The 14,608-nt window shown below is 32.6% G+C and overlaps 2 protein-coding genes and 2 long non-coding RNA genes across 4 annotated transcripts; 2 read left to right on the top strand and 2 right to left on the bottom strand.

Annotated features, from left to right (window-relative positions):
• Positions 1–621: 621 nt before the first annotated feature.
• On the bottom strand, positions 622–3,064 carry LOC135846521 (uncharacterized). The gene is made up of 2 exons (XM_065365656.1): positions 2,775–3,064; positions 622–1,657 (listed from the first exon to the last, which is right to left on the bottom strand). Exon 2 carries the CDS (start codon positions 1,632–1,634, stop codon positions 795–797), a length of 840 nt encoding a protein of 279 aa, XP_065221728.1. The 5' UTR covers positions 1,635–1,657; positions 2,775–3,064; the 3' UTR covers positions 622–794.
• Positions 3,065–7,520: 4,456 nt separating this feature from the next.
• On the bottom strand, positions 7,521–9,272 carry LOC135847023 (uncharacterized). The gene is made up of 2 exons (XM_065366402.1): positions 9,117–9,272; positions 7,521–8,624 (listed from the first exon to the last, which is right to left on the bottom strand). The coding sequence occupies exon 2, from the start codon at positions 8,569–8,571 to the stop codon at positions 7,696–7,698; it is 876 nt and encodes a 291-aa protein (XP_065222474.1). The 5' UTR covers positions 8,572–8,624; positions 9,117–9,272; the 3' UTR covers positions 7,521–7,695.
• A 174-nt stretch (positions 9,273–9,446) lies between these two features.
• On the top strand, positions 9,447–12,477 carry LOC135847024 (uncharacterized). Its single transcript, XR_010559070.1, has 2 exons — positions 9,447–10,890; positions 11,582–12,477. It is a non-coding gene; the product is annotated as an uncharacterized LOC135847024 (long non-coding RNA).
• A 657-nt stretch (positions 12,478–13,134) lies between these two features.
• Positions 13,135–14,564, top strand: LOC135846631 (uncharacterized). The gene is made up of 2 exons (XR_010558992.1): positions 13,135–13,252; positions 13,554–14,564. It is a non-coding gene; the product is annotated as an uncharacterized LOC135846631 (long non-coding RNA).
• Positions 14,565–14,608: the final 44 nt, after the last annotated feature.

Raw genomic sequence — 14,608 nt, 5'->3', positions numbered from 1 at the left:
TCCCCAAAAAAAACGGTTCGATACTGAGGTCAAAATTCTTTAAAATCTTCGATTTTTTTCGTCGTAATTTTCGAAATTCTCACAAAATTTTAATTCAGTTTGATAGGTCACTTGGCACTTTTTAAAAAATACCAAAAATCATGACCCAATGTTGAGCTCAAAATTCTTCTAATGGTACTCAAAAAAAGCTTCGATACAAAGTTTTTGATTTTCTGCCAAAATCCCCCCCTCCCCTACCCATTTTGATAGGTTGCAATGGTCGCATGACTTCTTTTTCAAAAATCTCAAAAATTATCGCTTGATATTGGATAAAAATTCTTTAAAAATTGGTCACGATTTTTTTCCGAATTCTCGTAAAATTTTAACTCAGTTTGATAGATTACTTGATTTTTCCGAAACTTCAAAAATCATGATCAAATTTTGAATTTTTGATCAGAACATTTTATGAAAAATAATTTATTATATTATTATGAACATTTTTTATTAACTACTCATATTTGCAGCTCGTATCAACGATTTAATATCAAAAGAGATAACTTCAAGATGCCCAAATTTGGACCCTTTACAGTTGACTCAGACTACGTTAGATAAATAATGTGAACAAAATTTTTCAAAAGGAAATACTTAAATAACCGATTTATTCATAACATTTTATTTCCAGATATTATAATATTCTTAAGAACTATGGTATTGCTCTATACCTACCTACCCTACCTGTACCTAGTTTATTGAAAAAAAAAAAAATGAAAAAAAATGATACCATCGAAACGACTTTTGCCTAAAACGATTTTTAATCACTCGTCCGAAGAGCAATAATCAGAAGAGTCATCATCAGTGCTGCATACAAAATAACACTCTTCGAGGGTTATTTTCGACTTATCCGTAACATTTTTCTTATTAATATCAATACAGTACGTTTTCTCACTATTCGTTATCTTTATTGGCAGCGATTCTAGAATTTCTGTTTCCGTTTTAAGACTCGGGCAACTCGGATCTTTTTCGAACACAAATTCCCTGTGCTGCGCCGGTAAATAAAGTTCTACTAAATCATCTCCTTTTCTATGTTTGTATCCAGGATATCGTGGCCTTCCAGAACGTCTTTTTCTGATCAATTTGTATCCAGCTCGTACCGAAGCTTTCACAAGATTATGTTCGTATTGTCGTAGATAATGCCAATCGTCATCTATTAAACCTTGAGTTAACGTAACATGAATTCGATCACCTTTTAGTTGTATTTTACCGCAAGATTCGAAAAACTCGACGATCACTTGGACAAAATCTCTTTCGCTGACGGTGGATACGCGCCAAGGGCAATTCCAATGTACTCGTTTGAATCTTTCGCCTTTGAATATCGGATTTTCATGCAGTTTCGTACCGTCGATGCCGAAAAGTATTTTTACACCTCTTTCACGTAAGGATTCGATTCTTTTCGCTCTTTCTTCCATTATTTCTGGTTCTACGTCCAATTCTGGTACGGTTGTTAGTTCAGTGGCTACGATGGCTTGGGCTAATGGTTTGTGCTTGTCGATGTGTTTATTGAGCAGAGCTTCGACGTAGCTGAAGTCGCCTTCTCCTATGAATAATCTTTGTCTGTATTTTTTGTTTGGTTTTTTTCTAGCGCATTGCGAAGACATGTTTGAATCGTTGCAGTAGTTATCTAGATATCAGAAACAAACAAGTAGATACGTTTCAAATAGGTAACTAATAAGGGAACAATTTGAACGAAACCAACCTAGATTGAAAAACCATGTCTTAAAACCTCTCTAACCAAAATATCAGGTACTAAAGTTTATTTTTGGATTTTTGGTAAATTTTTGAAAATTTTTCAAAAATCAAGCTGTTTTAAGGGTGTTTTTGATTTTTTTAAATATGAATTTTTTTACCAAATTTAATCAATTAAAATTGTTGTATAAAGTGCATTTTTCGATTTTTAGTGAATTTTTAAAAATCAAAGTGGTACAAAAAATGAAAAAAAAAATCAAAATTTCACTAAATTTATCTACAAAGCTGAAATTTGGTATTTACCCTATTTTCTATCTCTAGAATTGATTGGAGATGGTTTTAAATGGTTTTGAGCAATTCTTGAGCTTCCTGAGAATTTTTAAAAATTAAAATTTCCACAAAATTTTGTTGTTTTGTACCCTAATTCCAACATGCTGAGTCGATTGAAGGTGGTAATTAAGTTGTTCGGGAGCCTTCAGCCATATTAACAAAAAAATTAACTTCAGATGACACTTTTCGAAAATCTGGAATTTTCAAAATATGACTGGAGGCTCCAGAACAGCTGGAAACAGCATCCAACCTCCAATTGACTTGGTATGTTTAAATTTGCATATGAAGACACTTTTAGTTTCCCAACTTTCCATAGGAAAAAATTTTGTAGAAATTTCAGATTTCAAAAATCTGCTGGAGGCTCCAGAACTTCTCAAACAGGTTCGAAACGGTTTTCAATATACTTGAAGGGGGACTCAAACATGAAGTACACAACAAATTCCACATTTTTAAGTGAATTTGATGAAATTCAAAAATTTTCCATTTCTTGACCCAATTTCATTTTCAAAAATTCGCCAAAAATCAAAAAATGCACTTATTTTACAGTTTTTAATGTACGTTTTTTTATTTATTTATCTACATTAAAAAACGTATAAAATGCACATTGTTCCCAAAAAAAGATCATCAACGCATAGAATTGTATTTTGATTTTGGATAATAGGAAAGTAACTTTGAATAAAATTTCATAAGGTGCTTAGTATTGAATGAAATAGATAACTCACCTTTATTTCAAAATTTCTTCAATCCTTATTCGTATACTTCAGATGAGTGTGTAGCACTGAACACATTTATGATTACAATGTTGACCTAACATCCAAGCTGTGTTCTAGTCTGTTTCTTAATACATAAAAACTCTTTATTTACTGACAAAATGTTATCAAGAAGAAAGGGTAAAAAACCTATTATAGGTACCTATGTATAACTTTTAAATACATTAAACAGCAAATTTGAGCCATATTTCAAATACGTAGGTACCTAGATTACAAATGAATGTCGTTTAAGTGGCATCTAAAATGTTGAAAGTTCGCTCGTTTCACTTTTGAAAAAATAAAAATCTGAACTTATTTACAATATTTAATTTTTTCAAAATTTTCTCGCATTCATTCTCAACCTACTTACTTTGTTTTATGAACCCTGCATTATTTTGTTCAATAGTTTGATTGTTTTATGGTACATATCTAGTTAGATAACAGTGTTGACTTATTAAACTTGATAAACTACAGCGAAGTTATTATATTCGAATAGCAAATTAATGTTTTCGATAGTAAAGAAGTAGGTACTTAGTACTTACCTATGTAGTTTCACTTTAATCACGTGCAATTGAACTTTGTACATTGAGTACTTTTTATTCTTAAATATCTATAAGTAGGTACTTTTTACAACAGAAAAGTAGGAATTAGATATGTGGGAGCTTATGGGGCTCAAAATAAATGAATAAAAATGAATACCGATGAGTGAATAATGAATAATTTTAAAATTGAGAATAAAATAAACGTCAACTGGTTGACATTTTTGAAATCTTACAAGGGAACCTCTTGAAGTGTCACACTCCGATTTGAACGGGACTGCGATTTTTGGAAAAAGCATAGCCTAAAACCCTCAAAACCAATTTTCAGCTGCCCAAGTTCATTTTTCGATTTTATGCGAATTTTTGAAAATTCAAAATTGACTGTTTTTGGCGATTTATGCTTTTTTAAAAAAAAGTACGTACTTGATCAATAAAAATGGTCAAAATAAATCCCAAAACTAATATTAATTATCCAAATCCAAATTTCACCATTTCCAGCCATTCTGGAGCCTCCAGCGCGATTTTTCAATTTCTCCAGAATTTTGAATTTGCTCCAGAAGGCGTGAATATGAAGTTGGGCAGCTAAAAATCGAGTTGTATATTACACTCGACCTGTTTAACGAGTTTAATCCACATTTGAGCCGATTTTGAGAGTGACACCTCAAAAGTGGTTTTTTGAGGCGTCACTCTCGCTCCAAAACGGCTGGAAATGGTAGAATTTGCGCTCCGGAGGTTAGTTCTTGAAGAAATATAGCGATTCGCACAAATTTCAAAAATTTCCTCACAAACGGTCATCATGTGACATTTTGGATTTTTTAATTTTGAAAAATGCTGGTCAAAAAACCACTCTTGAGGCGTCACCTCCAAAATCGGCTCAAATGTAGATAAGCTCGTTAAACAGGTCGAATATAGTACACAACTCGATTTTTAGCTGCCCAATTTCATATTCACGCCTTCTGGAGCAAATTCAAAATTCTGGAGAAATTGAAAAATCGCGCTAGAGGCTCCAGAATGGCTGGAAATTGTGAAATTTTGATTTGGGGGGTTAGTTTTGGAAAAAAAACAGCGATTCGCGGGAATTTCAAAAATTTCCACACAAACGGGAAACTCTTGATTTTTTGGATTTTTAAATTTTGAAAAATGCTGGTCAAAAAGCCACTTTTGAGGTGTCACTTCCAAAATCGGCTCAAATGTAGATAAGCTCGTTAAACAGGTCGAGTGTAATATACAACTCGATTTTTAGCTGCCCAATTTCATATTCACGCCTTCTGAAGCAAATTCAAAATTCTGGAGAAATTGAAAAATCTCGCTGGAGGCTCCAGAATGGCTGGAAATGGTGAAATTTGTATTTGGGGTACTTAATATTAGTTTTGGGACTTATTTTGACCATTTTTATTGATCAGGTAGGTACTTTTTAAAAAAAGCATAAATCGCCAAAAACACTCAATTTTGAATTTAAAAAGTTCTCTAAAAATCGAAAAATGAACTTGGGCACCTGAAAATTTGGTTTTGGGGGTTTTAGACTATGCTCTTTCCAAAAATTGCAGTCCCGTTCAAGTCAGAGTGTGACACCTCAAGAGGTTCCCTTGTAAAATGGAAACTTTTAAGATATTTTACTCACAATCAGATTCCGAGACACTTTATAACATTTTAAAAAAATTTGAAGCAATTTTGGCAACATTTACCTAGCTCAATTATGCTGATTTTTCATGAATTCTTGGAATACCTACCTAAAGTGCATACTTTTAAAGAAAATTTCATTCAATTTTTTTTTGAAACATTTTGATTAATTCTTTAATTTACACACATGCATACGAGGATGTCAAATTTCAATAATTTACGCGACTTCAATATTTTTCTCAAAAGTTTGAGGTATTTTATCATTCTTCAGTCGTTTTTGACAATTTTCACTAAACAAAGAATATAAAAAATCTTTTATGCACATCTCTGAAGAGTTAAAAAAATGTTCAAAAAAAATTGTCTTTGCAAAAATTATTCAAGTGAACAATATTTACGAAGGAAATACATATTATACAATAAAATAAAATAATTTCCACGAAAAAAATGGCATTGTTCAAGTAGTTGGGTTGGTTTTTCTAAATAGAATTGAGTAAAGTTTGAAAATCACTCATGCATTGGAAAATATCGCAGCATCTCGTAATATAATTAGCATTTGAAGACGAAACTAGAGACCGTTTCTTTTTGCTAGAGAGGGAGAAGGGATACCAAGAGATCGACGAGAACGAGGGTAGTTAGAAACAGGTTCAAGGACGAGAGTTCACAGGAAAGAGAGAAAGACAGAATAAAGAGAAAGCAGATACTCGTAAAGTGATTTTATGAAATAGAGCTAGATTCATTGACGGACGCGAGCTCCGCATGACTTCCCCACAAAATAAACAGTTGAAATAGACAGAACCATCATTGCAGAAGAATGAGATGTAGCATATGGTACCTGTTATACAAAATACGTGGAAATGGATACAAAAAAAAAGGTCAACAAAGGTTGTAAAAATTGTAAAGATAAAAGATGCCTACATAGACCATTGTTGTTACTTAAAACTAAAACGGACAACTGGCCTTTAAGCAGCCAGACCTGGAGGAGAAGAAATAGCAAGCGGTAGGGTACCTAGGAGTTTAGAAACTGTTTGTCCGTGAAGATGACTGGGTGATTGATTGTGGAATTGCATCAGCATCGGAAATAAAGAGAGCAGGTTTGAGGCGCCGCGTCAATTGAAAAGAATAATGAAGGTTTTGTCTCCACGTTTCAAGACTTTAAAGGGACCAGTGTATGCGGAAGTGAAGGGAGGGCGATGTTTGTCTACATTTAAAAAGACATATGGACCACTGAAAAGGTTTGTTGGAATGTGAGTTTGAAAGACGAAAAAAAAAAGGAAAGCAGAGACTCGAAAACATGATTTTATGAAAAAACAGCTGGGTATATTCGTAGAAGGACACGAGCATTGATTTTAGCGTACCTATATAGCAGAATCAATGGACAAGAGCTCCGCAGTTTTTAATTGAAAAAATGTTCATCCGTAATGACCTTCATTTATTTTCATTTTTCAACATTTGGTACATATTATGAATTAGATTCACGTGTGCATGTGACAGTGATGGCAGCTATATCTTTTTTGAAGGTAACTTTGCAACTATAATAATTTATACTCAAAATTAAATCTGAAAAAAAAAACAACATTAAGTAAAGAATTGTATACCTTCTTGTTACATTGTACGATAAATAAGCAATGAGTAAACATTGGCACTAGATAACATTTCTTTCAAAAAGCAGATAAGATTATACAGCCTTGTCAATTTTTCCAAAAATGTTCACAAAAAAAAAAAAAAAAAGAAAGAAAAAGGTTAGAAATAGGTTCTTACTTGAGAATTGAGTTCAAATTTTCCGTTGAAAATTTATAAACATTGTAGAAAATTATTATGAATCTTCGACATGAAGTTTTCCCTAAAAACGATTAAATCCATCGAATGAAATTTTCAATTTTAGAAACGATTTCTGTAGAGATTGAAAATTGAAATGATCTCAATTATACCTAATGTTGAAAAATTTGAATGCTCTTTTCTGGATTTTTTAAAGACAATTATTTTCTTACATATTTTCGTATTATTATTTAAAAAAAAAAAAAAAATGAAACATGCTTTTTACATTGTTTAAAAATTTACAAAAATATTCGAATGCTCTTTTCTAGATTTTTTTAACAATTTTTCTTTCGCATATTTTCATATTATTATTTTTCAAAAAAAAAAAACAAAAAAAAAATGAAACATGCTTTCTTCATTGTTTAACAATTTACAAAAACATTCGAATGCTCTTTCCTGGATTTTTTAAAACAATTATTATCTCTCACACATTTTTATACTATTATTCTTTCAAAAAAAAAAAAAAAAAAAAAAAAAATGAAACTTGCTCTTCAAGTCTCTACATTGTTTGAGAATTTACAAAAATTCGGTCGAAAATATTGGGCAAATTCATCCGAAATCGTCGAGTTAGTCCACTCAAGTACCTACCTTTTCTTTTTAATAGTGCCAAAACTTTATGATTAATTTTTGCTGAAATTAATATGGTACTTGCCCAACTGATTTTCCTATTTACGTGTATTTTTAATCGCCGAGATTCGAACATATTTTACCTATTTATTTATTTTTCAAATGAAACATTAACAAATGAGAAATAAAATGACATTTTATTGTTCAATAATGCAATTATCATAACACAATCCTTCAAAAAAAAAAAATACATGCGCAAATATTCTAGATAAACATCTACCTACTTAATCACTAATATAAATATAATATCTATATTGAATATTACAAAGCGACATCTTGCATCGACTTTCTTCTCACTCATCAGACGAACAATAATCTGACGAATCGTCATCCGTACTACACACAAAATAGCAATCACCAAGATCTGGTCTGAATGTTTTCGCACCATTTTTCTTATTAATATCAATCCGGTAGGTTTTCTTATCGTTGGACATCTTCAAAGGAACCGAGTTAACGATGACAGAAAAAGTAGGATCTTTCTCAAACACAAATTCCCTATGTACCCCTGGTACATTAAGTTTTTCGAGATTTTCACCTTTCCTATGCTGGTAACCAGGATACCGATCTTTTCCAAACCTTCTTTTCCTTATCAACTTGTACCCAAACTGCATAGATCCTTTCACCAGATTATGTTCGTATTGTCTACGATCACGCCAATCCTCATCTTCTAACCCTTGTATCAAAGTGATATGTATTCTATCTCCTTTTAATTGGATTTTCTCGCAAGAGTAGAAGAAATCGACGATCACCTGTTGGAATTCATTCTCGCTAGTGCCTGGTAAAAGGTAGGGACAATTCCATTGTATGCGTTGGAATCTTTCGCCTTTGAGTTTCGGGTTTCTATGAAGTTCTCTGCCATCTATTCCGAAATGTACCGTTACTCCTCGTTCTTTCAACGAATTAATTCGTTTGATTCGTTCGTCGATTATGTCTGACTCAGCACCCCATACTGGTGTGTCGTAAAGTTCACAGGCGACGATGTATTTGGCAAGGTCTTTGTGTTTATCGAGGTGTTTATTGAGTAGTCCTTCGGTGTAGCCGAAATCGCCTTCTCCTATGAATAATCTACGACGGTATTTTTTCTTTTTGATTGGACAGCTGGATTGGGGTTGGCGAGCTTCGCCTTCTGCAGGTTGATGCGTCTGTTTTCTGGCACATTCGGTGGACATGTTTGGATATTTTCAAGAGAGATCGATTACAGTGTTGGATGTAGTACTTCTACCTGTAGAAATTAATAATACAAATTAAGTAAGGCGGTTGCTTTTTTGAAATTTAAATGTTCAAGGTTATAAGTAATTTAATAACTAGGTAGGTTTGGAAGGAAAATCTGGAACGAAAGTGATTATTTGTACTTGTCTATACTGATAACAATATTCTAACTATTTTCATTCATTCCAATAGACATCTTTTTTTGATTATTAATATTCAATTTTATAGAAAAATTAATTTTTAATATTTGCAAAATGTAGTTTGACAGTGTGAGTTTTCTGTTTTCTGTTTTTTTTCCAATTATTATTATTCAATTTCTAATTGTTTTCAGGGTGTAGATAGTTATTGTGTGTTTTCTGTTTTTTTTTTTTTTTTTTAAATGAAAATTTACCAAAAATTATTTTCTCTAAAAATTTCTAAAATAGGTACAGAGTTTAGATTCTTTAAAAACGAATTCAAAATAAGCAATTACACAAGAATGAAGATTAAAAATATACAAACATACCTTATTTTACCACAGTTGATCTAGTAGACTTACGACTTGACTTCTCGTATAGGTACTGAATACTGATAAAATATTAAATTCTCTACGAATTTCTTCTCGAACTAAATCATCTCGCATGTAGATAGGTAAAAGTAAAGGAGATAGTCGTGATTGAAGTGCAAATTAAACGACACTGCAACATTACTCGAATTATATACCGACATTCGCGTTTGAATACCTATAATAAATCATATTACCCAATTATTTTATGCATTTGATAAGAAAAATTCACTTTACTGTCAACGGTGAATTTTTAATTGCAATTCTAAGTAAATAAAAATATCCAAAAGTATTATTAGTTTATTAAAATGTTGAATACGTGTGTACGAGATCAAGCAGCTCATTGCTTATCTGCGATTATAAAACAATAAACAACTTTCAGATTTGAATTCAGAGATAGATAAAGTGCAATGCTAAAAATATCGACTTCTGTTTTTTTTTTTTTTTTTTTTTTGTTCTAGATAAATGAAACCTGGCAATTCATAGATTACAACCTACTGTTACTGGCTTCAAAATTATATCAATTGAAAAGTAGAGAGAATTTCGAATCTTTTGAGCTCTTTATTTTTGAAAACCACATCAACTTTGCAGGCGAAATTTTTTTTTGAAAATTGCAGTTTTTGCCCAAAAAAGGACACTTTAAAATTGCAAAAATTCAAAAGTGGCCACCCAAAGTACTCAAGAGTGGCTACTTGAAACACATACCTACCCCATTTTTGACCCACTGAAGAGATTGAAAACGGTTTCGAACAGTTTTTGAGTTGAAGTTCTCCCCGACCGATTTCACATTTTTTGGGGAACCGAGATTTCCAAAATATTATTGGAGGCTCTAAAGTGACCTAATACTATTTTCAGTGAACTCGGTATGTTGAAATATTAGAGCATGAAGTAAATTTTAGCTTTGCAACTTCTTCATACATATTAAAATTTTGCGAAAATTTCAGCTTTCAACATTAGCTGGAGGTTCCAAAACTGCTCAAGACTGTTCTAAACCGTTTCCATTTAATTCGAAGAATCGAAAATAGTGTACATGCCAAATTTAAACATTCTAGATCAACGTGGTAAAATTTTGAATCTTTAAAAATTTTTTTTGGTCCAAATATTTGATCATTGAAAATTCATCAAAAATCGAAAAATGCACTTTAGCTCCAGGAAGTTTTGACTGATGGCGTATTTTCGCATGCTCTTTAATTTTATCTTGTTCGGTTCAAAACTTTTTTTTGCCTGTTGCAGGGATACCCGCTGTATACTGAAAATGATTTCAGACCAGGTGGCCAGTTTTGGATAAAATAGAAAAATTTATTCTAAACCTGGTCTCCAAAACCAGTCGGTCTATTTACTATAGTTTACTTGATGTATGGTAAGTATGTACAGGTTAAAAAAATAACGCGAACGTTATCAAGCAAATTACCTATCTAATAAGAGAATAATCGATGAACGTGGACGAAAAATTTAAAAATTGAAGTACCCTGATAATATCTACCACGCAAAAATTTGAAAATTGTTATTGCTTTTATATCGCAGATAAATATGAGAGCCGCTGAATCATACAACGCTTTCGTAAATTTCATATTTAGATACGCAGGCACTTGATAAATAGTTTATTATTTCAAATTTTCAAACTTGCAGTTTCGCTCGTACATAAATTCAATTCAGAATAAATTCTATTGTTACCTACTATCTACCTACCTTCGCAGCCATAAGTCACCTGGGTCAACTGCAGTCACGTATTCAGGTATGTTGGTATTCGTAATATTTCTGTTCTCAAAAAGCTTCTAATTTTTCCAAAAATTCAACCTCTATAGATACCTAATCGAATAATTGTCAAAAAATTATCAAATTTCTGTCCTCAGGCGACTTATTTAAAAGTAGGTAAACAAGATGCGTGATTTTTTTTCAGTGTTTGGTTCAGTACCATTACCTCACCCATTTGACCGCATTCAAACTTGCTTGTACCCCCTTCTTCTCACCCCCCCACACAAGGAATCGATTGAATGGCTCAGCTCAAAGTTCCTAGTCGTGGTCGGTCCCACCCCACAGGTTCATTTTTCGATCCCGTTTTTCTAATTAAAATTCAAATATTTTTTTTATCCCCCCTACCCCAAGAAAAATGCAGTACAAAGTTGTTCTAGATAAAAATCTTTGTGACCACAGAAATTTCTATCGTCGTGGTGATTTGGGTGATTGATAAAAATGATTAAGAAACATTTTCTGCTATCGGATCAAAATATCAGCTTGAACTGTAAAAAAAATGCGCCACGACGATGGAAATTTCTCTGGTCCCAAAATCTTTGAATCCCCCTCTCCCCCATCCCTGGCAGAAATGAATTGAAGCCAATATCGAAAATGGTATCAGGGTCATGCGTATTTATAGGTAATTTCAATTTGAACATTTTGAAAAAAATGATTTATTTTTTGTGTTTTAGAAAGAACCCTGATTATTAATCAAGGTGGTCGAAGCAGTGAAAAATAGGTACCTACATGGCATCAGGAAAAAATCGCCAAGATCAATCTTGTCCAGGCCAGGCGGACAGACAGACAACCTTTGGAAGCCAGACGGTAGGGTCAATGACCTTAAGAGGCCAGACGAGCAGACAGACGACTGTGGGAAGCCAGACAGACAAGTCAATGAGTTTAAGAAGCCAGACGGCCAAACAGACGACATTGAGAGGCCAGACAGACGGGTCAATGACCTTAAGTGGCTGGACGCCTTCATTTCAAAGATAGGAATAAGCATTGAAAAGAATTTTTATTTTTTTCAATTTTTCACTATTTCTAGAGACAAGTTCCCAGTATGAGATCGATTTTTGGACATTTAGGAAAATTTTGGGGCTACTTTTTGATTAAGAATGGGTTTTTTAAAAGATTTAAGATGCTTCGTTAAGTACTTCTTTTTCTATATTGATAAGGGATTTTGAAAAAAGGACAAGACCATTTTGTCTCATATTCAAGTAGGTAGCCTACACATTTTATATCATGCGATGTACCAACGATTTCGTTTTTCAAAATTTGTAGGTGAAATTATCATACCTAAAACAACGTTGCCTTCAAACAAGGTGTGTTTTAAAATAGGGTACTGTTCGTTTATTATCATAAAATAATGCTACCTAAGAAAGCACGTGTAGAATTACTTATTTACTACCTACCTCAGCCTTTACGTTGCGTAAGTTTCTCTCAATTTTTGTGGAAAATTTATTTGTAGGTACCTATCAACTTATTTTTCTACGATAAATTACACACACACATACCTACTTTACAATGAATATGAAACTGTAATTTTCCACCAACATTTTGAAATAAAATCATGGGATCATCAAACTGGGATATCATATTTTTCTTTATCTTTAAAATTATTTGTTCGAACGATAATTTCAACGCAGGCTTATTTTATCAAGTTATCAAGTCAACATTGTTTTCCATGTTTTTTACATCTTAGCTGAAATTATGTGTAACGTAAAATGAAATATGTACTTACGTACTATACTTACCCGAGTCGAGGAAAAAAATCATCAAAATGTAAAATAAAGGAACCTAGGTAGGTTTTTTCCCAATCTTAAGTGCCTATATTTGTGAAAACTCTTTGTAGGCAGATCCAAAACTTGACAATCAAACAGAATCTAATCTAGAGAATTTCCGGATCTGACCTTTGAAGGATTTTTTGATCAAGCTGTCCAAAATTTCGGCAATGAAATTATTTGGAGCCACAAGAGCTTGAATTTTCAAATGAGCAACATATTTCAAGGAGAGTTGACCCAGGAGCTTCTCAAGAGGTTGAATAAAGTGACATGAGTACAGTACAGTACAGTACCTGTTATCAAGCAATGAATTGAACAAGAGAAAATAAAAATCAATAAACGTGAACGAGAAATTTAAAAATTGAACGACAAAGTCAAGTGTCTGATAATAGGTATCACACAAAAGTTCGAAATTTTTTATTGCTTTTATCGCAGATAAATACTCAAGAGTCTTCAAAATTTAGATAGGTACTGCTGAAAAGTTTTTATTTCCAATTTTATAGTAGGTACCTACTGTTTCGTAATGAAATTCAATTCAGAGTATTCATAAGTCTGCTGGATCAATTGCAGTCACATAATAAGGTATGTATTTTTAATTTTACTATTGAATGATAAACCGGTGCTTTGTGTTCATATTCATAAAATATGCGGTAATTTTTTAACTTAAGTAAAAAATTCTGAGAATTTCCTCAAAAACAGTTTTTTCTGCTCGCGTATAACTTCCCGAAAAAAAAAAATAATAAATTGATTTCATTGCTTATTAGGCACCTATAATTTTTTTGATTAAAAATAATTTTTCTCCAAACTTGGTGCAGATTAAGAAAAAAAACTCAAAAAAAGCAACCATATACCTTCTAATTTTTGTGATAATTTCCTCCTACAGATAAAGCAATTCAACCTAAAATCATCAAAATCTGCTTAAAATCAATCTCCTTTGAAGACCCAAACAAATCGTACCAGATCACCAATCAAGGGATAAAAATAGTGGAGAAAAAATGAAATCAGAAAAAATTCACCAAAATCGATCCAGCCCAGGTAAAAAAAACACATATAAACATCGATTATTCATAGGAGAAGGTGATTTCAGCTACACCGAGGCATTGATCAACAAACACATCGATAAGCATCCACAACTTGCCCGAGCCATTGTGGCCACTGAACTTGCAGAAGCACCAGCGTGGGATGTTGAACCTGAAATAATGAAACAAAGAGCCACAAGAATTGATTCTCTGAAAGAAAAAGGCGTAAAAGTTCTATTCGGAGTTGACGCCACAAAACTCCATACAAATCCTTCGCTCAAAAGCGAAAGATTCAAACGAATACACTGGAATTGTCCTTGGCGGGCATTCACGGAAGAAGAGAGAGAACTATGCGTACAAATGATCGCAGATTTTTTCTATTCGTGTGAAAAAATCCAATTGAAAGGCGATCGAATTCATATCACAATAATGCAAGGAATCGAAGAAGAGGAGTGGCGAGATCGTCGTCAGTATAAACAAAACTTAGTTAAAGGGTCCATGCAAGCTGGCTACAAGTTGATAAGAAAGAGACATTTTGGAGCTGATCGATATCCTGGTTATACACATAGAAGAGGAGTAAATCTGGAAAAACTCAATGATCCGGGTGTACATAGAGAATTTATATTCGAGAAAGATCCACTTCTTTCGATTATTGTGAACTCGGTTCCTTTGAAATTGTCCAACGATAAGAAAACTTATCGTATTGAACTCAATAGGAAAAATGTCAGTAGTAAGTTTACACCGGATCTTCGGGATTGTTATTTTGTCTGTAGTACAGATGATGATTCTTCGGATTATTGCTCGTCTGATGATGAGTGAGGACTGAAGAATTGATAAGTATATATATTCGTTGAAAATAAAAATAATGTTACATATTTACTTTTCCCTAAAAAAATAAAAAAAATAGGTATAATAAAAA

This window comes from Planococcus citri, chromosome 5 (assembly GCF_950023065.1).
Source record: "Planococcus citri chromosome 5, ihPlaCitr1.1, whole genome shotgun sequence".
Lineage (NCBI taxonomy): Eukaryota > Metazoa > Arthropoda > Insecta > Hemiptera > Pseudococcidae > Planococcus > Planococcus citri.
Note: the sequence above shows the minus strand (reverse complement) of the source record. Positions and strands in the feature narration are given on the sequence as shown.